This window comes from Esox lucius, chromosome 2 (assembly GCF_011004845.1).
Source record: "Esox lucius isolate fEsoLuc1 chromosome 2, fEsoLuc1.pri, whole genome shotgun sequence".
NCBI classification, from domain to species: Eukaryota; Metazoa; Chordata; class Actinopteri; order Esociformes; family Esocidae; genus Esox; species Esox lucius.
Genome location: NC_047570.1, coordinates 22,868,615 through 22,892,650, shown reverse-complemented (window position 1 = coordinate 22,892,650; position 24,036 = coordinate 22,868,615). Strand labels below are relative to the sequence as shown.

The 24,036-nt window shown below is 41.5% G+C and overlaps 1 protein-coding gene across 2 annotated transcripts; it reads right to left on the bottom strand.

Annotated features, from left to right (window-relative positions):
- Positions 1-4,080: 4,080 nt before the first annotated feature.
- Positions 4,081-23,601, bottom strand: LOC105015295 (collagen and calcium-binding EGF domain-containing protein 1). Of its 2 annotated transcripts, none has more exons than XM_010878339.3 (11): positions 23,251-23,601; positions 22,203-22,283; positions 8,973-9,025; positions 8,534-8,665; positions 8,211-8,348; positions 7,818-7,951; positions 7,512-7,632; positions 6,833-6,972; positions 6,385-6,420; positions 5,854-5,889; positions 4,081-5,597 (listed from the first exon to the last, which is right to left on the bottom strand). In XM_010878339.3, exons 1-11 carry the CDS (start codon positions 23,361-23,363, stop codon positions 5,409-5,411), a joined length of 1,173 nt encoding a protein of 390 aa, XP_010876641.1. In that variant the 5' UTR covers positions 23,364-23,601; the 3' UTR covers positions 4,081-5,408. The 2 variants fall into 2 exon arrangements, with proteins under 2 accessions (XP_010876641.1, XP_010876650.1); XM_010878348.3 differs by having other exon boundaries at positions 5,531-5,597; positions 6,833-7,012.
- Between the last annotated feature and the right edge of the window lie 435 nt (positions 23,602-24,036).

Here is a 24,036-nt window from a genome sequence, read left to right as displayed (position 1 = left end):
TATCATTTATAAATGAAGTCCATTCTCCTGTCCTTCTTTATGAAATGGGCAATGGCAGGTTCATATAGCTTCCCTTTTGATTTTTTCGAATGAGATCAAAGCCAGAGCTGACAATCAGACCATCACCATCTTTATATACAATCACTGCAAAAAGCTAGCCACCTAGCCAGGCTCAAGCATGAGAAAATAACACAAGACTCACTACTGGCTCTGAATTAGTGACGTATACTTAGGTCCTCTAGAGTGTATGCCCTGCATGGAAGGGAGATGGCAGCTGATGATGCGCTCCACTGACTTTCACCACCCTCTGGAGTGCCTTGCAATCAGCAGTGTAGCAACTGCTGTACCAGGCAGTAATGCAGCCTGAGAGGATGCTCTCAATGATGCACCTGTAGAAGTTGGTGAGAGTTTTTGCAGACATGCCAAACGTCTTGAGTCTCCTCAAGAAATATATGCGCTTTTGGGCAGTTTTTACCGCCGAGTCGGCTTGCCTGGACCAGGTGAGGTGATCTTTGATGAACACACAGAGGAACTTGAAGTCGGAGACTCTCTCTACTTCAGCTCCATGTGTAGGGGGGAATGACCCCCCTGGCACCATGTTGCCAAATCACTTACCTCCTCTAAGTATTAGGTCTCATCATTGTTGGAGATGAGACTCAAGATGGTGGTGTCGTCCGCAAACTTAAGTATGACGTTGGATCTGTGTGTGGCCACGCAGTCATGCGTGAACAGGGAGTACAGGAGGAGACTGAGTACGCAGCCCTGAGAGGCTCCAATGTTCAGGGTCAGTGCAGAGGTGATGAGGTTGCCCATTCTCACCACTTGTGGTCTGCTCATCAGGAAGTCTTGGATCCAGTTGCAAAGGGAAGTGTTAATACCCAGGGTTCTGAGCTTGGGAATGAGCAATTGTGGGTTTGATTACAGACTCAAAATGGCCAGAAACAAATAACTTTCTTCTTAAACTCATCTGTCTCTTCTTGTTCTGAGAAATGAAGGCTATTTAATGTGAGAAAATAGCCAAGAAATTGAAGATCCCGTACAATGCTCTGTACTACTCCCATCACAGAACAGTGCAAACTGGCTCTAACCAGAATAGAAAGAAGAGTGAGAGGCCCAACTGAGTGCACAACTGAGCAAGAGGACAAATAGATTAGAGTGTCTAATTTGAGAAACAGACACTTCACAGGTCCTCAAATGGCAGCTTCATTAAACAGTACCCTCAAACACCAATCACAATGTCAACAGTGCAGAGGCGACTCTGGAATGCTGGCCTTCTAGACAGTGTTACCAGGAAAAAGCTACATCTCAGACTGGCCAAAGGTTAAGGAGGACAAAATAACAAAGACACTGGACTGAGGAAGATTTGAGAAAGGGTTATGGACAGACGAACCAAGGGTTTGAGGTGTTCAGATCACAAAGAACAACACTGGTGAGATGCTGACCAGATTATAAGATGCTGGAGGAGTGCTTGATGCCATCTGTCAAGCATGGTGGGGGCAATGTGATAGTCGACGGGTGCTCTGGTGGGGGTGAAGTGTACAGGATAAAAGGGATCTTGAATAAGGAAGGCTATCACTTCATTTTGCAACGCCATGCCATACCCTGTAGACGGTGCTTGGTTGGAGCCAAATTCCTCCTACAACTGGACAATTATCCAATGCACAGCTGCAAACTATGCAAGAACAATTTATTGAAGAAGCAGTCACACAATAACAAGCACACGCTCACATACTTACACTTGTTACAACTTTTAGGTTGCTATTTAGACTAAGGTCTTTTTTGCCAAATGTGAAAATGATCTATGTTCATTTGAAGGAAGTTGTTTTGACATCCAGTTATTCTCACACGCACAAGCACTCATTCCTATTACTTAGTGCTTATTCCTGTTACCCTGTTTTCATTCCTGTTACATAATACTTTTTTATATTAAAAAAATAAGGATAAACAATACTTTTTTCAATTATATTTGGTCCATCATTTAAACAATTGTACGATAAATCACATGATAGATTTTGGAAAATATTGAGGTTGGGGTCTCCCTTAAAAATAAGAAATTGGCTTTCTGTTTAAAAAAATAAATAATTGCCTACATATTTTTTGACTGTTTAGCCACAGATAAAACATTTTTGAACATGTAACCAATTATTTATGTAAAATACCCTCTTAATTGAGGGAAAAACTAACTATTTGGCATGACTTGTAATTGATATTTAAACAGTTCTAAGAGTTTTGGTAACAGGACTCAGAAAAACGCAACCATTTTCCATTAAGAAATCTTGGTAAAAAAATAAATATAATTGCTTGAGATTGACCATAACACATTTTAAATAGTTAAACGTGTGTTATTAGATATAGTGCGGAAAAAAGATAATGAGTTTTTAAAAGTTTTATTTAGGCAGAGTGGCCCATTAGCTGTCTGATCTGTTAATATCTGAAAATATAAGCTTAATATAAGTCTGATTTGTGGGTGATAATGTCAACATATTCATCCACACCTTTCAATTTGAATTGGCTATCAAACTGCCAAAATTGGGATCAGGAGAGTTGTCTTGGTGGGCTTAATTTTTAATGCATTTTGTATGAATATTAACTCTAAATGAATCATTTAATTGGCCATAACACTGTGTTTTTTGAAGAAGGCGAAGATATACAGTCATATGAAAAATGAAGTACACCCCCAGGAATGTTGTATTTTTTTGTACATATAGATAAGTAATCTTCACTTCAACACTATTGTCAGAAAAGGTTAACCAAATTTAACACGACAATGAAAGTTGTTAAAATTTTATTTTAAATAAAAAACCTACAGAAATGCATTTTATAGTGTGGAAAAATTAATGTATCCATAGGCTGAAATAACTTCATGTATCCATTTCTTGTAAACGCCTATAAGTTTCTTACATCAACTGGGAGGATTGTTTCCCCTCTCTTAAATGTACTCCTTCAACTCTGTCCTGTTCAAGGGCTTTCTTGCATGCATGGCCCGCTTCAAATACTCACACAGCATTTTGATAGGACTGAGATCTAAAACCTTAATTTCCTCCTTTTGAGCTATTCTGTTATAGCTTTGCTAATTTTGTTTTGGACCACGGTCCTGTTTAACATGTGTTTGTCTAAGCTTCAGCTTTTTGAAAGACCACCTTGCATTCTCCAAAATAATTCTCTAATACAACATGGAATTCATGGTTGACTCAATGATGGTAAGTTGGCCAAGACTCAGGGCAGCAAAGCAGCCCCAAACCATAATGCCACCGCCTCCGTGCTTTGCAGTTTGTACTAGGCCTTTCTGTTCAAAGGCCATGTTTAATTTTCGCCAAACATGCCAACTGGCATTAGGGCAAACATATCCACTTTTTACTCATCCGTCCAGGGCACATTGTTCTAGTAGTTTTGGCCTACTTAGGTGTTTTCTGGCAATTGTCAGTGGTGTCTTCATATTCTTTTCTTTCCTAACCTCCTATATAGGCCAGATTTGTGCAGTCTCTTTTTAACAGACACATTTCCAAGTTGATTCTGGCAAGAGGCCTGTAGATCTGTTGATGTTACTCTGGCAACTTTCGTTCACCTCTTGGCATGATTTGGTGGAACAACCTGTTCTATATACATCTTCACTGGTCTGGAATATTCTCAATTTGTAGAAGATTTGTCGAGTGTGGAATGATGTACTTTGAATTGCTTGGAAATGGCTTTGTAACCGCCCCCAGACTCAGTGGAATTAAAAAATATTTCTTCTGAGGGCCTCAAATTGGTCTTTTGATCTTGACATTGTGTGTTACCACATATCAACATGGTTAAGACAAAACCAGTACAGGTTTTGGACCCTCCGTAAAATTGTTCTACAATGATTCTGTAATGCTTTTTTTTTTATTTGCACATGGTGCACCTGATTAAAATGTTAGCCATTTTATGTGATGGCAGGGAGAAGGTAGAGGGGTATTAACTTTTTCTATTACTTTTGCTCAAATATCCATGTGTCCAAATTTATAGAAAAAGACAACTTTCCAAGTGGTGTTCTTCCTTTTTAACATAATTGTAGGTCATTATATAGTAATTCATTTCTATGATCGTAACTGCAGTTCATTTTATTTCAAATGCTTTATTTTAAGCTGCAGAATAAATAAAACACTGTAAACAAAATACATAAGAAAGCAAATAGACATACAATATTATATTAAACAAAACAAAAATAGTTCTACTAATAATTCAAGGGAAATACTGAAACCAGATCAACACAACATATCAAATAATAATCCAGGGGTCACAACATTCTGAATTATATGTAAATATCTTTGTTCCCTTGGCGTAGTGATAGTGAATGTTAAACAGGTAATTCAACCCCCAGAATCAATTAATGAAACTGTACACTTGGTGTTGTATTACTGGGTAAATTCACTATTAACCATGATTCCATGTCTGATGCGATCCATCAGTGAAATCTGAAAATCATGCAGTTACACATCATAGAGATCAGGAATAACCCTTCATGATGCTTTGTTGACAGTAGGAAGCAGAGGGAGACAGGTACTGAACACTGGACACTGGTGGGGATCCAAATATGTGCATGGAGCCTGGAGCACTGCTACTTGACCACAGCTCTGCACGTAGATGTTTAACTTGCCACTGAAGTAAAATGTACCTAGCCAGCCAGAGGCAATCTAGAGCAGTTAAATATAACTAAGCCATGTTACACTGGCCATATATCACACCCGTCTTTCCTTATTGCTTAAATGTATTTCCTATGTGTTGGATTTCACTCTCGCCGACATGTCATGAGCAGGTAAATCCCAACAACTACAATATAAATAAAACAACATGAACCCTAATAGTCAAAGATTTTTCTTGAAGTGTATTTGTACTGTTAACAATTCTACTGTATCTAAAGATTTGTCAGAGAGTCCATTGTGTGTTGACTGCAGTATAAACAAGGTTGTTGCATATTCAGCTGTAGATGAGCCTGGGCCTGGGTTTCGGTCCTGCAGGCAGAGTGTCAGGCAGCAGAAACCAAAGGCTCATCTTCTGGGACAGGACAGACTCAGGCAGGAACAGGGAAAGATGCAGATAACAAAGCCTCTGCAGTGTTTGAAGGGGTCCCACTGAGAGACCACAGGGACACAGAGTTTTGCACCCATCCTCACCCTGGGCTGGGTATAAAGGAAACATCAAGGCTGGGAGTGGTTTGGTTTGTAAGGTCAGTGGTTTTCTCTCCCCTTCTCTCTATATTTAAACACTGTAGACCTCTGACAAAAGAAATAGGCAGAGTTTTCCTCACCACTCAGTCCTGTGGATGAATACAGTCTATATTTGGGTTTTAGACAATGGAGTCAGTTGAGTAATTTCAACATCTCTGCTTTACAAAAGCCAGTTAATTACTTCCTTATGAATGTTCCATTTTGCATTCAATTAGAAGGTCAGGTGTTGAGCATGTGATCTCCTTGTCCAGACCCCCACTCCCTGAACCCGGTCTCTCCACTCGAGTGGGGCGGGTTGTCTAAGGAGAGGCCCTGCCTCTTCCCAAACACTTGCTCCTGAAGCTCGATGATGTCATTGCGAATGTCGGCCATCATAAGTAGGAGGAAGTCAAATGAGCCAGGTGGACCCTGGGATGGAATGGGGGGGGGTATTCAATAAACAGTCTTCAGTGGGTAGACAATGTTTGTACTGTACATCATTAAAAAAGATGAACACAATCATTTTTATATAGTCATTAGTTTGGTATTACAGTTGTTTCTATAATCATTGGTTTAGTATAACAGCTGTTTCTATAGTCATTAGTTTAGTATAACAGTTGTTTCTATAGTCATTAGTTTAGTATAACAGTTGTTTTTTTAACAAGTATAACCCCAACGGACTCACCGGTGGCCCTGCAGGGCCAGGACTTCCTCTGTCACCCTGTCAAAACATCCACAAACATCCTGGTCATTTCAACATGTATGCACATCTCTACAAGACTACACACCGGCAGCAAAGATTTCTAATTAGGTTTAAACATTTTAAAGTTTCAATCAATTGCTTTTAAAAGTTTACAGGATATCAGTTTCATGGTTACAGCAATTACATTCTCTTACACACAAGCCTTTACTAAACACACAGACACACGGTTAGACTCAAGCATTAAAGTAAGGGTGGGTGGGTGATTTAAACACTTTATTTCCATGTAGCTTCCTTTAGTTTGAAACTGCTGAATTGACTCAAAGTAAGAGAGATAAGCGCAATATCATTTGCAAACTGCAGCAGCTACCCAAATTATTAGTTCTCATGTTCAGTCTATGAGCAGAGGCTGGTTGTGTAGCCTATGTTTTCATTTTACATACCTGTCCATCGACAACATTCAATAACAAATTAACTGTATTCTTTATCACACTCTGGATAGACTGCTGAACTGACCTTGATCCCATTTCTGCCTGGAGCTCCGGGTGGTCCCTGCGGGTGAAGAATACAGTGTAAAGTGGTTTTACTTTAGTCTGTGGCCACAACTACAACATCTTTGGAAAGTATCTAGACCAGTGTTTCACCAATCCTGGTCCTGGGGACCCAAAGGGTTGCACATTTTAATGTTTGCTCTAACACTCCCACACCAAGATTTAAATTCAAGACTTGATGATAGGTTGATTACATTAATAAAGCGGGTGAGTGGTAGGGGAACCTTTGAATCTGGTGTGTGAGTGCCGTATTAAATACAATTATAAATTAACTCCATAACACAAACAATAAAATGTGGAGAAAAGGAAGGGGCCTGAATACTGTGTAAAGGCACTGTATATAACATGTAACTGCTGGTGTCTGCTGGTGCTCCAGTGATACAGCCTGTTGTTGGCACCAATAGAAAGCTTACCATTGCTCCTCTGCGACCCCTCTTTATGTGTTCCAGGTCTGGCTGAGGGCCCATAGGGCCCATGTCTCCCCGTGGCCCCTGGGGACCAGTCATGCCTCTTTCTCCAGGCTCTCCCTTCTCCCCGGGCTCTCCAGTGGGGCCTGGGATGAGATTGTTGTGAGCCAAGACAAGTGTGATAACCTGACAGGGGCCAGTTCCAGCGAGAATGGAATTATTCTTGAAAACAGAGCTATGGCTCTCATTGGTCAATGAATGAAGAGGTGCATAACCAATCCTAAACATTCATCACAGATTCCCTTGTAGAAACCGAAAATGTTTTTCAAAAGTACATAATAAAATATTATAAAGACCAAGTTACATATCTCAGTTCTCTGAAAATGACTGCAATGTTGTTGTTAACTTAATTTGTGCTAGATTTGCTAGGCTATAGCTTTTTTTTTTTTTTCAGGGGCAGGAGAAGGGATGAATGAGTCAGTTGGAATCAGCACTGTTAGTCAATTCTTTAATGGAAAAAATTACTTGCAACAATTGTAGTCTCTTATTATCACATCAACATATCGTAAGATGAACACAAGTCACTCTGGAAATAAAAGTCTGCAAAAGTTGCTGAAATGCAAATGTGAAATATTGACATGGAACATAAAAGGTGAGCAAGAGAGAGATGGAGAGGACCACCAACCTGGGAACCCAGGGGATCCTGGAGGACCAGGAGGACCAGGGGAGGCCACGGTTTCGGGGCCTTTCCAAAGCCTCCCAGCTGAGGGCTTTTCACTGCTGTTAACCAAGTCAGGAGAGAGCAGCTACACACACAGGAGAGGCAGAAGAGGTACAATCATGTCTGGCCTGCAAGACTGCACATTTACAGCACACGGCTGCACAGAACAGCATGGTAAGTAGCTTCTGCAAACTGTCACTCTCTGTGTCCATGGTTGGTGCATGTCTATGGGAAGTGATGCATAGTTGTCATGTAGCCACATAGTTGTACCTGGTTAAATGACTGAGTGATGCCCAGCCTCTGTTTCAGCTGCAGCAGACTGTTCCTCATGTTGACAAAGTCCTGACAGGTCAAGGAGCAGGAGCCTGCACTCATCAGGGGATCCGACTTTCCTGAGGAACTCACTGACAAGAGTTACAATTGCATACTCCTTGTGTCCTCTCTCCTCGTCTCCTTCTCAAAATCCCTTGGATGAGAAAGCCAGAGATTCCTCTCCTCTGACCTTCTTCTCCAATGAGTTTTAAAAAGAAAAGGAGTAGAGAGGAGATGAGATTCAAGGAGTATGCAATTGAGAATCTCTCAGAGACGAGGAGACTCTCTGAGGCATACAGACAGTGACACACACACACACAATGCGTCGCTATCAGCTAGTTAAACACTCACATTTGAGGCTGGGTATGCAGGAGTGCTGGTCCGGTGCCAGGATGTAATCACTACGACAACGACACCGGAAACTTCCCACTGTGTTCTCACAGTCGTGATCACACACACTACCGTTAGACTCCACACACTCATCTATGTCTGTGTGCGTGAGACAAAGGAAACAGCTGTAACTACACACTGATTAGGCTGCTTTCTCCCTAACGAGACGGAGAGAGAAAGCAGGTGCTTCAAGGGAAGATGACAGTGTTATAACAGTGTTAATTGGCTGATACACAAGGTGATGATAAACAGCTGATTGGTAGAGAACCAGGAAGCAAACTGACCTAAACAGTAGGTCTGTTGGTTGCGATGCCTCTCACGATCAAAGCGGTATCCAGGGTAACAGGTGCAGACAACTCGCCCAAAGTTGTCAGTGCACTGCTGTTCACAGGGGGAGCCAGCACACACATCTACACCTGGAGAACCCAAGGCAGACATGCTGGTTCACACAGAATGCTAACCGCTCAATAGTAGCCACATATGTTCAATTATGCTCTGCAAAGACATGCTGTGCGTAATGTTGCCCTCTAGTGGACATGTTGGGTCACTTCACAAAATGGAAACAATAGCCATTTCTTTCTTCTAAACATTTTGCGATTAATCAATGAATTAATTTGACTCTGCATTGTACAATGTGTAAGGGTAGCAGATGCACAGGTGTAAAGGCTGGAATAGAAACCTCACGTTGGGTGAGCTGAAAGAGCGTAAGAAGTGTTTACCTACTTTCAGGTATGCACTGGCCCATCACAAACCTGAAGCCGTCGCAGCATTTCCTCCTGAGAACAGACAAGCAGGCAAACAGCAATTCACCAACTGACACATATTCCCGTTACTATATCAGTTCTCCACACGCACTCTCTGGTCTACACTGATAGTCTCGGACTGTTTTGGACACCCAGCCAGACCCCTCAGCTCTCTCCCTAATTCCCATCAGGAGCAGCCTGCCTGGCCATGAGACAGCTGAACAGAGCCAGAGCATCACTGGAGTTACACACACTCACACAAACACACACAGGGAACCAGCAAACAAAAAACACATGTTACAGACATTAGGGATGAAAAATGTGAATCGGAAACTATGGATAGGGATATTGGAACAGTAATAGAAACACAGATCCAAAATAACATGGACCAAGTTCTGGAGGTATGAGTGGGAGGTTGTGGGAGAGAGACTAGCACTTTAATCTGTGGCTATAGCTGTGTTGTCTTGTGCCAGAGAGAGCTGGGATGGGATAACACAGTACTTGGTGGCTGATAGGGGGTCCTGGCCCAGGCCTGACAGACATTCTCTAGCCTCCAGGTCAGTCAACTCCTCTTTCTCCATCCTGACCAGAGAGAAGAACAGGCTGGGCTAATGGGCAGCAGATGATGTGGACTGTCTGTCTGTGCACCTCTGTCTGCCTGCTGCAGATAGACAGCCAGGAAGTGTCTGGTCTCTCTTAAATGCCTACCTAAAACATCAACACAACCCTCTGCTCTTGGTGTCCACTGCTCTTCTCAAAACATCAACAGACAGACTGTCAGTCACACCGGACCCCACACTGCCCTGATCTGGTACTTGCTGGAGTGGTCTTTGATTGATCATACAGACAGGGGCTTTTTAACCTAGTCATTGGCCCCTAAACTATTAGCAAATTAATGATTGAAATTCATTTCTCAAATGTTTCAATTGTTTTGTCTTTGGTGTTTGTTTAAACATTGTAAGGCTGATAGGTCAGCATTTCTACCGTAACACCATTCAAGTCCTTATTTAGTATACACACTGTTTAGCACTGTTCTCCTCAGTTGCAACAGCGCCAGCAGATCCAACCATCTATATGAGAACAGATCCAAGAAGGGTTGAAAGATGGCACACAAATTTGGACTTTTCAGACAAAGCCAACACACTGCATCAGAAACAATCAAAACTGTCAGAAAGCCACATAGTTGAAATAATTTTCTAAACCAACATCTGGACATTGTAACAGTCAGTAATTGGGTACAGCTTGATAATGTCAGGAGACAAGCCAAGGGTTATCATTGAGAGTGACGCATGAAACTGGCAGGACTGTAAACACACAGCCTTAAAGAGAGCTTCCAGATTTCCCCTCAGGCTCGTGTTCTCTTCACAAAACAAACAAAAACGTGGGTAGGGACTTTAATATGATCAATAGAGTCTCATCCTTTAAGAAAAGCATTTTTCTTTGGTTGACTCTATACACCAAACGTTTGGATTCAAAATCAAACATTTACCATGAGGTTTATGTATAGACTTACTTCCAAAGTAAAACCAATTGTACATATTGATTTCACTCAAATTACAACACTTTTTTATACATAGTTCCCCTATTTCAGGGCACTGAAGTGCTAGGATAAATTAATAAAATGTCCAAATTAAGTGCTGGTGTAAAGTAATTGGCATTACCAGAGAAGAAACACCCGCCAGGCATCCTCTCTGGTAATGCTCTGCCAGGCCTGTATTGCCACCTTATTCAGTCAGCGTATTTGAGAAAGGCATGTTCAATTGGATTTGGCAATGGATTTTGCATGTTGCTATGACAGTATTTTTAGGTCACTGTATTTCTGTATAATGAAGCACTAGGAGTTTGGAGGCATCTGCTTGTAGCAGACATAATGTACACTTGAAAATATATTTAGGCCGCCATCAGCAGTCAAATTATCATTGAAGCCAGTTCCAGTGTCAACAATAAATACCGAAGCCAAAACACTAGCAAGTTACTGTTAGGTTTAGAATAAAGGTTAGGGTAAGAGTTACGGTTAAGATTATTAAATAGTTGAAATGTTACTGATAGCATCTACAGATGAACTCTCAAAAAAACGGATGCATTAGAGAAGGAAAATATATTCGCTAATAACTGGTTGCATGGTGCCATTTCTTTTTTTTCTTTGAAAAGTTCTTTTTTCCCCAAAGAAATCAAAAAACCCACAAGGATTGATCCAAAACCTCAAACAGAATGTTGACTAGGAAAGGTCATCCAACAGTGTATGGTCACAGGTAGGAGGCAGGACTTCTAATAAAAATAACTAATATCTAACCAAACTATAACCTGAACAGAACAACGTCACAAAAAAGAAGGGAATCAAAAAACAATGACAGACAAGATACAAGACGGAAGAAGGATCTTAAATAGGGCCAGTGATCAGGAACACAGGGGAGGGCAATAACATGGAACAGGTGTCCATGCACTAAATGATGGAGAGAGGGGGTGTTAGATCTCACTAGAGGTGACAAGTGGGTCTGAAACAATTCACATCCCTTGTCAAGGCTGAGTATATAATCCATTTAAATTCCTCTGTTCACATCACTATACAGTAGCAGTACTAATGATCAATACTGATACATACAGTTGTGCTCATAAGTTTGCATACCCTGGCAGAAATTGTGACATTTTTGCATTGATTTTGAAAATGACTGATCATGCAAAAAAATATATTTTATTTAAGGATAGCAATCATATGAAGCCATTTATTATCACAGTTGTTTGGCTCCTTTTTAAATCATAATTATTACATAAATTATCCAAATGGCCCTGATCAAAGTTTACATAACCTTGAATGTTTGGCCTTGTTAAAGACACACAAGATGACACACACAGGTGAAAATGTATATTAAAAGGTGAATTTCCCACACCTGTGGCTTTTTTAAAATTGCAATTAGTGTCTGTGTATAAGTAGTCAATGAGTTTGTCGTGGATGCACTGAGGAGGCTACATACTGGGCCATGGGGAGTAGAAAAGAACTTTCAAAAGACCTGTGTAACAAGGTAATGGAACTTTATAAAGATAGAAAAGGATATAAAAAGATATCCAAAGTCTTGCAAATGCCAGTCAGTACTGTTCAATCACTTATTAAGAAGTGGAAAAACTCTGGGATCTCTTGATACCAAGCCAAGGTCAAGTAGACCAAGAAAGTTTTCAGCCAAAACTGCCAGAAGAATTGTTCGGGATTAAAAAAAATAACCCACAGGTAACCTCAGGAGAAATGCAGGCTGCTCTGGAAAAACTCAGTGTGGTTGTTTCAAGGAGCACAATACGACAATACTTGAACAAAAATGAGCTGCATGGTCGAGTTCCCAGAAAGAAGCCTTTACTGCACCAATGCCACAAAAAAGCCTGGTTACAACATGCCAGACAACAACTTGACACGCCTCACAGCTTCTGGCACACTGTCATTTGGAGTGACAAGCCCAAAATAGAGCTTTTACGGTCACAACCATAAACGTTACATTTGGAGAGGCGTCAACAAGGCCTATAGTGAACAGAATACCATCCCCACTGTGAAAAATTGTGGTGGCTCATTGATGTTTTGGGGGTGTGTGAGCTTTAAAGGCATGGGGAATCTTGTGAAAACTGATGGCAAAATGAATGCAGCATGTTATCAGAAAATACTGGCAGACAATTTGCATTCTTGCAAATTGTAATAAAGCTGCGCATGGGACGCTCTTGGGCTTTCCAGCATGACAATGACCCTGAGCACAAGGCCATGTTGACCCTCCAGTGGTTACAACAGAAAAAGATGAAGGTTCTGGAGTGGCCATCACAGTCTCCTGACCTTAATATAATTGAGCCACTCTGGGGAGATCTTAAACATGCGGTTCATGCAAGACTTTGCATGACCTGGAGGCATTTTGCCAAGACAAGACATTTTGCCTGCTCACTCATGTTTTCTTTATAAATGGTACAAATATTACCAGTTCTCCAAGAGTATGCAAACTTTTGAGCACAACTGTACATACTGTATCTCTGTTCAACTTTTCTTATACATATAGCATAGAATTTCATGTGTACCATGCATAAAGTCCATTCTTGTGTGACATTATAGGAACTCTCTAACTTGAAAAGTTCTGTGGATTTTATCATTATGATAAAAATAGCTTTGTAGAACAAACAGAGCCACAGAGAGCCTCAGCTCAACAAAGGTTTCGGTTAACTGTTTGCCGGTAGGGGGTTCTGTGTATTGTAGGCCTTACTGGCTGAAATCAACAACATTTGTCAAAAGATTATTTTCAATAAATGACTCAAGATAATAAATGAAAAGTAAAAAGAGTGGCATTTCCTGTTTACAGACAGGAATTTGTCTGGAGCTTATCCTTTGAAACTTGGGACAATGTTGTATTGTAAGTAAAATAAAGGGAGATTTGGCTTTTACACAGATTTGGCTCTTTTTACAGAAAAAAGAGCATTGCAAGTTAGGCTACAAAAGCCAGACAAAGGCCTTCTCACAGAGACACCTTGAAGTCCCACTCCATTCTGATACTCAGCCCCCTGTTCTAGATAGATTTGAAAGGCACCCCGTGTAGGCCTCCTTTCACACCCATCAGACCCACATAGAGGGGACAAGCCAAAGAAGAGATGCACTAGTACTGTCCTGCCACCTTCTGGTTTGGAGAATTTTAACCAGGCTGAAAGTAGGTGATCGGTTTACTCTGAAAACATAGACACTGTTCTGAGGCATTACTCCTGGCTGACAAGCCTAAGAGCATCTTAACAGTGTGTTCTGTGCCTGAGGAGCACCCCGTGTGAGGACGCCTGGGTCCGTGCTCCCTGTGCTCCTCCTTGGTACTGCTTGTGACCCAGTGGCTACCTGCAGGGAGGGGGACGTAGTGAGGGCTCACACGGGGTCTACACCACACTGATGCTGCCAAAAACAGCACAGAGATGCTGGAGGAAAAGCAAGACAGGAACCAGAGTACAGGCTGGAGCAGGATCACTTTACACCCCAGATTATGTACTCTAGCAAGGGTCTCCCTCCAGGGAAGAGAGCTCACTGTTATTGTTTTCCATCCAGGCTGGTGTGATTTATTTGTGCATTCAGGGCAGGAATGCACTACAAAGACTGGATATTCGTGCTAGCCCCCCCCCCCCCCACAAACCGTCTGCAGCCTGAACAGACAGCACTTGGGGTTACACCAAGAGCAGAGCAAAAACCCATTTAGAGTGATGCTAGGCTTTGCATTAACAGTTGTACAGGATTGCCCTGTAGACCTCAGATAGTTTTTCTGTAGTTATGATGGACAACAGTATCATGGGCTGTCCTGTGAGGTTTTAGTGAGGCAATGTTATGCTTCATATTTTCTCGGTCAGCTCCATGACTCCTCGGAGAGAGCAGGGGGTGACTGAAGGGGGTTGTTACGGCGGGTGAGGATGAAACCCAGGGAGAGGGAAGAGGGAGACATATCACGGAAAGGATGAGAGACCGAAAGAGAGACCCGACTCCTGTGGCAGCTGTGTTTGGTGGTCCTGTTTCGGGGCTCTGTGAGTGAGAAAATCTCAGACTTCCCTGACCCCTTTTTAAAAACCCGGAGAGACGGTGTTCCTTCTCTAGCCGGTCCTGTTGATGTGTTCAGGCTATATGCTTTGCAGAATGTTTTGTGAACTTTATACAAGTTTACAAATGTTTCTAATTGGCCCCCTGTGTGAGGATGAGTCTGTCTCCGTCGGTCCCTGGGTGTACAGTTTATAATAGCTGAGGGTGTTTGTTTAATGAGGGTCTGTTTGTTGCTGTGTATTTCCTCATAGAGCAGGGTGTTGGGCTGTTATAGAAATACAAGGTGTGTGCGCGCAAAGGTGTTAGTGTATAGGGATCTTGTTCATATACTATGTATACACATGTGAAGGTGTTGGTGTGCTGAGATGTGAGCATGTCCTTTCTCCGTTTATTTATTCTGTCAGCACACTTCTGGCCTGTGGTTTCTCTGGGGGGACATCAGAGTGGTACTCAGACAGAGGACGCTTTCACTGAGAGCACAGGAGGTCTGCATCACTTCCACAAGCACAGCCACGCTACAGTTCCACAACAGGACTAACACTCCCCCATCTGTTCTCTTACGCTTCTGTCTTCATAGGTCCTCGCTCCATCGCCAGAGCCTGCTCGAAACATCTTACCCCGTTACGCGTCACACGTTATTTCTGAAACCATGTAAGACTAATATCAGAACCAGCTTGGCCAGTCATGGCTAGGGTCTGCACGGTAGTGTGAAAGGGGTTTAATGCCGCTCATAAATAGCCAGTTAATGTTGGACTGTAGAGTAACACAAATCCCAACACTCATTCCTTCTCCCCCTCTCCCTCTCTTTTATGAGTCCTCCAATTATAGGCCCTAAAGCTGTCAGGTCTATTCCCAGTGCCAGTGCCCCCCAGGAAGGCTGAAGGGCCACTGGCCCAGTGACCCTAGGGCCAAACCAGGACCAGGTGTCACCCTAAGAATGTGCCATCTCTGAAACTCTTAACCACTCACAACCTCTAAAATGACAAATTGAGATCTGGCCTGGAGCATTACCTGATGATAAAGAGGAAGCAAAGGAGGGACAGATAGGAGGGAAAGAAGAGAGAGGAGATGGAGACACGGAGGTCACTCACCACTGCCCACCTGGTTGTCCCTGTCCTCAGAACAAGTATTGTTGTGGCACAAAAAGGTACTCTTATGGAGGACTGGCCACCCCTTAAAGTCTGGTTCCTCTCTAGATTTCTTCCAAGGTTTTTCCTGAAGTTTTTCCTGGCTACTGTGCATCAAGTTCTTGTAGCTGCTTGCTCTTTGGCGTTTTAGGTAAGTTATCTGTATAACCACCTTGTGACACCTGATGTGAACATGATATAGAATACATTTGACTGATGAACCCCACAAGGATAATGAAGGGTCTGACAGACAGAAAAGGGGGATGAGCTCCATATTAGAGGCAATGTATTGAGAAGCCAGGGAGTGTGGAATGAGGAGGCCAAAACCGCAAACATGATGGATCTGTGTAAATGATGTGTCTGAAGGCTCTGTTGCCAGAGAGATAACCAGGCAAGACAACAACCATTTTTAAGGAGAATGCTATGCTGAGATCCCCCCAAAGTCTTTAACAAGAGCTCAAGGTAATGGACAGATAAGAAATGAAGGACTTCCCATACTCACAAGGAATTCAGAGGGAGATATCCTAAAGGTGGGAGGGGTGAAACCTCCTTCTGGGTGAGTGAATGTTTGTTGTCTCCTGCCATGACTACTCATCTGTACCCCTTTTCATTCCTTTAACCCCACCTCTTTTTAAATTCTGTGACATAAAAAAAAAAAAGTGGTTTACTTCAATGAATTGTTGAGCAGGACAATTGTTGAGTCTTTTACAAATGTGAGAAGAAAAAACACAACATCTTAAGATGTCTTAACCGCCACCCAAAACACAGAAGAAGAAATGCAAAAAGTCTAATCATTTGAATAGGACATAGACTTTCTATATTTTCTTGATGCCATGGACCTCAATGCAAAACAAAACAGTGTGTGAGGGATCACCATTTCACTGTGTTCAAGGGGAATGAGCTGTCTTGATATACAGCATTTATACTCTTGGCAAGAGAGAAGATGTCTCTGACCCCTTTATAACCTACATGTGTACAACTAGATGGAAGTAAGACATTTCACTCCTCATTTTCAGGCTAATGCGGTAGTTGCTGTGGTGCGGTGAGTCTGATGAGGACTTGGCTGAAGACTGTAACCCTGTCAGAGTTATAGTGGAGCACAATGTATGCTTCAGCCCAGACTGGACACACACACACACACACACACACACACTCACACACAGCCATCTGGTCCTCATTACGTGCTCGAAGCCTGTTCCTCCAAACATAAATTATATTGTCTCTGCTCATTCTTCACTATATGTTTCCTGACCCCGACACGACTGGTTTTAGCACCTAATCTCTCTGTAGAATGTCTATCAGTGTACGTTCAGTGAGTCCTTGACAGGGCTGACCTTGGTTGGTATAATGTGTGTGTTACTGTTTTATGGTTTCTGTGAGGGAGCCCCCTCAGTGCCTTGGACAGCAGATAACAGAGGGCTTTAGCAGAGTCAAGCTTTGCTTCCCAGCCACACGCATACACATCCTCAGCTTCAGCACATCGCTGTGCTCCTTCCTCTCACCTGCTTTTACAATGAGACCAGAGTCCAAACATGAACAGAACGTTTTGTGTTCGGTTTAGAATGTTGTCTGATCTTTTCTTATTCTCACTCGTTATCTTTCTATCTCCCACCACTTCTCACAATTTAATTCCCACTTTTTCCACAGTGAGTCCAGGGGGCCTGGGATGGGATGGTTTCCTGTCTGTGTGTCTGCAAGAGCAGGCAGCCAGGTGTACTAACACACAGTTGATTATATTTACACTTCAATATTAGAGGTTTGTCCACCTAATCTCAAAATATGAAATGTTTTGTGCTTGTATTTTCTGGGGTTGTTTGCCTAGCATTTGGATCTAACACGTAAGCTTCAGAACTGCTTGCAACAGCTGTCAACAACTCCTTCTCCAAGATGCTGGCCTTCAGGATTGTTTTACTCTATTTTGTTTTAATACCACCACAAATGTTGGCCCTAACCTAAACTGAACAGGATTAACATCCAATCTATAGAAAAACCGGAAACCATGTGGAATGAAGGCAATCAAAGATGTTTCTCCCTAAAATGTCAACTTTCAGTGTGAAACAGTAAGATCTTGTTGATATTACAACCCACGTGTTGTTAATGAGAAGACAGAGTGAAAGAGAAAGAAAGAAAATGAGAAAGGGATAGTGAAAAACAAACAGACTTAGGTTTGGAGTTAATGACGTTCTGGTGCTGAACACTACACCCCATTAACTACAGACTGGTACCACTGAGGTTCTAAGTTATTGATGCCCTGGTGCTGAACTTCATGACAGAATCAACTACAGGCTGGTACCACTGAAGGCTCCAGCACATCAACTCGACTACGGAGCACCAATTACAACACAATATTGCAAGACTCATAAAACCATGAACTCTGACCTTCACTCCCTCCTGTGATTTCCCCTTCCTGGTCCTTTTTACAGATCTAGACATGGTTCCTTGCAAGGTCCCTGCTGAAGGGAACACTTGGTCCTGCCAGGATCAAGGTTTATTTCATTTGGATTTTCATACTTTAACTCATCCTCCCTTCCATCCTCCCTGTCCGTTGCCTCTGCAATGCGGGTCACAGTCCTGTCTACAGCCTGCCTCACCAGGCCCCGTCCTCATGCAGGAGCTATGCGGAGAACCGAAGGAGTGAAGGAGTACTTAGCCCAGACATAGACCAGCACGGACGTGAGAGCCAAGGCTAATGCAGTAAATCCACAAGGAAACAAACAGAGAGACGAGAGCTAGATTAATGCTCGGGAGGAATTAGCTACATTGTACTAACACTCCGGAGGCATCGCCTTGCATATTGACTGTCATAGCCTGGACACCAACACTGGCCGCCTCCGACAAAGCATTCCCCTTTTCCCCTATCCTGTCCATTTGTTTTTTTTGCTCTGTCTCTGAGTGGAATGTGTAAGAAGCCTAAGTGTCATTCACCCAGGGGTTAATGACAGAACATCTACACAACCACCACACGGCGGACAGTCGGACAGACAAAGAGACTCAAGAGCGTCTCTGTGGCGTAATCGTCTCCCCATCCCTGACAGGGGTCCCAGGCTTTAGACTCGGACCAGGACTCTCTCTCCCTGTCAAGGCCTCAGCCTTCCAAATGAAGACAGTCACAGGTGAAAGAGGAAAGCTGTGTCCACCAGGCCTGGAGCGAAGTCTGTCTTACTAATGAACACATTCAACTTTAAAGTCAACTGACTGGCACACAGAAGAGTGGACGCTCATGACTGGCATTTCAGGTGAAACTCCGTTATATCGGCATATGACTGGGTGAAGAGTGCAGAGCTGACAGCTGGGTTTGACTAGTGTTTTGGAAATCTAGCAGTCAGCAAGGAATGAACTGCATATTTAGTAAATTCATGTGATTTTGTGGAGGGGTTTTGGGGAGTAAATAGCAGGTACGCAGGCCAAGACATTGAATGAGTTCGTGTCAGTTCACTTCACAGTATCCCCAATGAGGCCAACAGATTACTGCTAAGACGGATAGGGAATTTTGAAGAACAAAAGAATGTCATAGTTGAGCCAAGATAAATTATAATATCATGGACCCCAGCAGGGAAATTTCACAAATGGAAATGCAGCCCAAAAACTTCATGATTAAGACAGCAGATATGTCTGGAAGTAAACTAAAGAAAGGTTAAGTGTGTATGTGTGTGTGTGTGTATGTGTGTGTGCGCGCGTTTGTGTGGAATGGTAATGGCTCCAAAAATGAAAAATTACTGAGATACTCTTTAACTTTGAACTGTATGCAAACGGTATACAATATTTTCAATCAGGAAAAGATTAGCTGAAGGAGAAATAATGACATGAACTTGAAATTAGAAGAAAAACTAAATGTTAGTTTTGTTTATCAGCTTTATCTTGGACTGAAAATATGAGAAAAATCTTATCTTTTATTTAAGGTCATCCACAATTATAAAAAGAAATATAAAAAAAAGGCTAATAACTATTTTAGGTAAATTTGAAAAAATTGAATTCTTAAATCAAGAAATACATCACAATCATAGGCGCACCTAGAAAAGTTTAGAAACTACATTTAAAATGTTACTATTGATATACAGTGACCTCCACAATTATGGGTCACCTACCTAAAAATGAATAAAACATACTGTGAAAAACCATCATTGTTGTTAATCAGCTTGATCTTACACTCATATATCATATGAATATAACCTTTAAGCAGAAATTGTACCAAAAAAAATACAATTGTCAAAATAGCTTTTCATTCAAAACATCCACCCCGTGATTATTGACACCCGTACATTAGCTACTTATGCACCATCCTTTTGTTAAAATAACAGCTCATCTCCTGTAATGCTGGATGAGGTGAGACAACATGTAGGATGGGATGTAGGAGAGCATGCGTTCATACATAAACTCTACATATCCTTCAGAGTCCTTGGTCTTCGCTTATGGACTCACCCCACAGATTTCCAATGGAACTTAGGTCAGCTGACTGGGATGACCATTGCAAAAACTTGATTATATTGTCAGCGAAGATTTATTTATGTGATATCAGTCATTAGGAATTCTTAAGTGGTCATTCTTATGACTTCCTTTTATACTGAGGTATAAATACGCGGTGACAAACATGCCAAACATTTATCAACATGGGAAGGTCAGAGAATCCTTTGCTGTGTTATCCTGCCTAATCAAAATTATATGAGACTCAGTACTGTTATCTTGGCAAGGGGGGAGTTCACAAGGTAGTAAATGCAAGGGTGCCCATAATCAAGACCCACATTTTCTTTTCTTGATTAAGATGTTTTCTGTTTCCAAAATAGGTTGGATTTTTGTAAGATCAAGCTGAAAAAAACAGGACATTCTGAGGACGTCTTGTGTTTGCAGAGTAATCAGTTATTTTTTAAGATGACATGACTGAATCACTCTGTGAAGCTATAAACATAACGAAGGAACTTCATTCTGATGTAGTATTTAAACTGCACATATATTTATGTGTTCATGTCCTGCCTTTATTTAGTGAATGACAGCCGTCATTAATCTGCTTCTCTGAGGTTTTGCAATACTCTATGAATCAAACAGTATACCATGCTCTTTTTTCACCTCATCAACCCAATGAGCCATGAGTTGGGTGAGTAAAGCAGAACAACAAATTAATCTGGGAACCAGCATTTATTGGTTAATCAACACTACTACCACAGTAACACAGATGAGAATGCTCAGTGTTGGGAAAGCCCTACTCTGTGCTAGTATAGACACTCCCCTCAACATCATTGCAAACCCTCGGTACACCTGTGAGGAGGGGGGCAGCTCGCTCCATGATATAGAGTGAGGTAGAGCAAGAGAGAGACAGATCATCAGACCTGTTTTAAATTGGCATCTGTTGGCCAGCACAACTGCTGGCAGATACAAAAACAATGCCAGTCTGTTGATCCATTCTGATTCACCTTCAATGGAGTAAAAACCACAGGAGGGGAGGAAGTTTGCTGCTCATCAGCTCTTTCAGAATCAGAATCAGCTTCATTTGCCAGGTATGTGTACATAAGAGGAATTTGACTCTGGATAATACAGGCTCACAATGTGCTTACTCATAAAAAAACTAAACAAAGAACACTCAACAAGTCACGGCAATGTACAGTATACATAATGAACCAAAACAATAACATAGTAAGACTGATGAGACAATAGTGCAATGAGCAGGGTATAAAGGGTGCTGGAAAATGGAAATAAATATTTTTATGCAGTTATTATTATTTACATTCTTCTTATTATTCTTATTATTTTCTTCTTTGTGTTGAAACAGAGAGGAATGTTATTTTGTTGCCCCAATCCCCACAATAACCCAGTGCAATTCTGCTTAATTAGCCCCTGAGGTAAACACCCAGGGAAACCTGCTAGCTGCCATGACTCTGTCATGCTAGGCTATGGTTAGCTTGTTCGGCTTCCACTGTTCTAATGCATGGCCAACCTCAAATTGAGTATTCCCTGTCATACGCAGGCCTTGTCATGCCTCCTTGGAAGATGGGGCAGGAAAAACTAGAAAATTTGCTAAAAACTTACCGCCACCACAAGCGTCTTTTCTGGAGCCAAGAATCAAATTAGACACAGCCTCTTTTGCTGTGCTAAGTGCCGGACTACAGTACCACATTTCAGGTCCTGGGCACAAACTTTCAGTGCCCCCTGACCAGTTTCAAACATCTTGTTTTGGTGCAGAGGGACAGATTTGCCCTTTTAAAATTATCTACGATGCTAAACAAATGCTGTTTTATAGCTCATTTAATGCCTTTGTTCACATTGTGGCATGATTTAAAAGGTTGCAATTATAAAGGCTATTTCATGCAATTCTCCATATCCTGGTATTATGTGCTTTCTGGTCACCGCTTCATCATCTAATAAAAAAAATATTATAATAAACATTTATTTTAGGGCCCCCTGGAGGTCTGTGGGCCCGGAGTATAATCTTGACAGCACAGAAATTATATACTTTGGAGACAAGGGATTACTGGTGAGTGTGTAGGATATACAGAAATGTAATTGTTTATCAAAACCCTCCAAAGGACAAGGTGGATCGCTGTGAGGTGGATGTACAAGAGACCCTTACCTGAGACAGGTGCCGCTCTTGCCTCCTGCCGTGACACAGGGGTACTCCACTGTCACTATCTTATTCTCTGGACACTCCTCCCTTTTCAAAGCCACAATAAAGCAGGCAAGAGAGAGAACATTTTAATGGTTATTGGGGGTCCAGTAAACAATGATTTTACTGTAGTGCTATTAATCAATTAAATTGGATGTTATTTAATAGTGGAATTCTCCTTTTGAAGAAGTCAGAGGAATGGTAATCATCAAAATCACATGGCATTAAGTAAAGCTGTCAGATTGTTTCAATATATAATAATTAAAGAAAATTAACTGTGCCATGCACTGGTCACTATTTACAAAAATTGAACATTTAAAACATTTACCACATGAAACAAGCTATTGTCATACGTTATTAACATTATTTGAACTTGTATTTCGTTTGAAAAATACCCCATTTGAAAAATGCTAATGTCTGTCTTACTTCAAGTGATTTTCTTGTGAAGAAATCATTTACATCTGGAATGATATAACATGTAACAGAATGGAATCCAGTTTTTATTTCTAAGCCATATTAGCTTATCCCAAATTATTCTGATCCATCTTTTTATTCAAATAATTGAATATCGTGAACTTACATATCATGATCCCTCTTGGCGCACATTAATAACTTGTCACGTTATTTTTACATCTGGCAAGATTGGTATACTAAGATTTATCTCCAACTACTCTTTTTCTTTCGTAAAATCATTCAAGATTCCCCCCACACAACCACCTTTATGCGTGAAACAGATTAAATAAGTGGAGAAGTGGTGGTTTCTCTTCAACTGATAGAATCATCCCCCATGAATAATAATAAGTTCATTGGTTTCAGTGTTTAATAAACCCAATAAAAATATAATAGTCCTACGTTCTTTACCATGTTCAACCGGATAGAAAATAATCATACATAACCATACAGCCATTTTAGTAGGCTTTGAATTTCATTCATTCTCTCATTGTAAATCACAGCCATATGCAAATGATATATAGACTACAACGTTCCCTCACAAATTCGCGTGCTTTCAACTTACCCCGAAGTGTGCAATGCAAATCTATTTTTTAAAGAATTAGCACCACAATCCCAAAGTAAAAAAAGGCAGATGGCACCAAATTGTAAAAGTGTCGCAGTGCAAAGTTGACCCATTTCCACTGAGAGCTTGTTTATATTTTCTTGATGCCTCGAGACCGAAGACGCTGGACTTCTACTAACCAACTATATGTTTTAATTCACCCTATCAATGACGCACTTAGGTAGTCTACTGAAATGAAACTAACGGAAATCGTAATTATACTCAACAGGCCAAGCACGTGATACCGTGCACGTTAATTACTGCAACTCAAAACGTCCTTGCGCGACAACACTGTGAGTCACAGTCCTGTCCCAATTGTTGCGCAGTGAATCAGACCACTTCGTGCGATTGGGTGTGTTTATAGCCATGTGCCGTGATGAGCGCGAGTATGCTCAATAATCCCCCGTGGGATTATTTTCCAGATTTCAAGAAACTTGCTTTGCAGAGAAGTCAACATTTAAAACACAGATGGTTATAAACCTCTGTCGTCCTCTTGTGGTTCGATGTCTGATCCAGAATCGTTTTCAAAATGTTCTAATTCGAAGCATCTCTGTCTATTCCTGTCCTTACTACACCCCCATCACATACGTGCATTCTTTATAATGGGCATAGAAAATACATATTTTGGAGAAGAGATCAACATAATGTATGATGAACACCCAATTTTGAGAAAATCACGACTATTTTTTTTAATTCTCTCTCTCTCTTTCATCTACAAGCTGCGCCATAAAATATGAAAATATAGAA

What these genes read in the sequence shown, in the direction of transcription:
- LOC105015295 (XM_010878339.3), bottom strand. Translation starts at nt 23,363, where the DNA reads ATGGGTCAACTTTGCACTGCGACACTTTTACAATTTGGTGCCATCTGC. An exon ending in TTTGCATTGCACACTTCGGG is followed by an intron (nt 22,284 to 23,250) that starts GTAAGTTGAAAG and finishes GGCTTTGAAAAG; the next exon opens with GGAGGAGTGTCCAGAGAATA. An exon ending in TCACTCAGTCATTTAACCAG is followed by an intron (nt 7,633 to 7,817) that starts GTACAACTATGT and finishes CTGTGTGTGTAG; the next exon opens with CTGCTCTCTCCTGACTTGGT.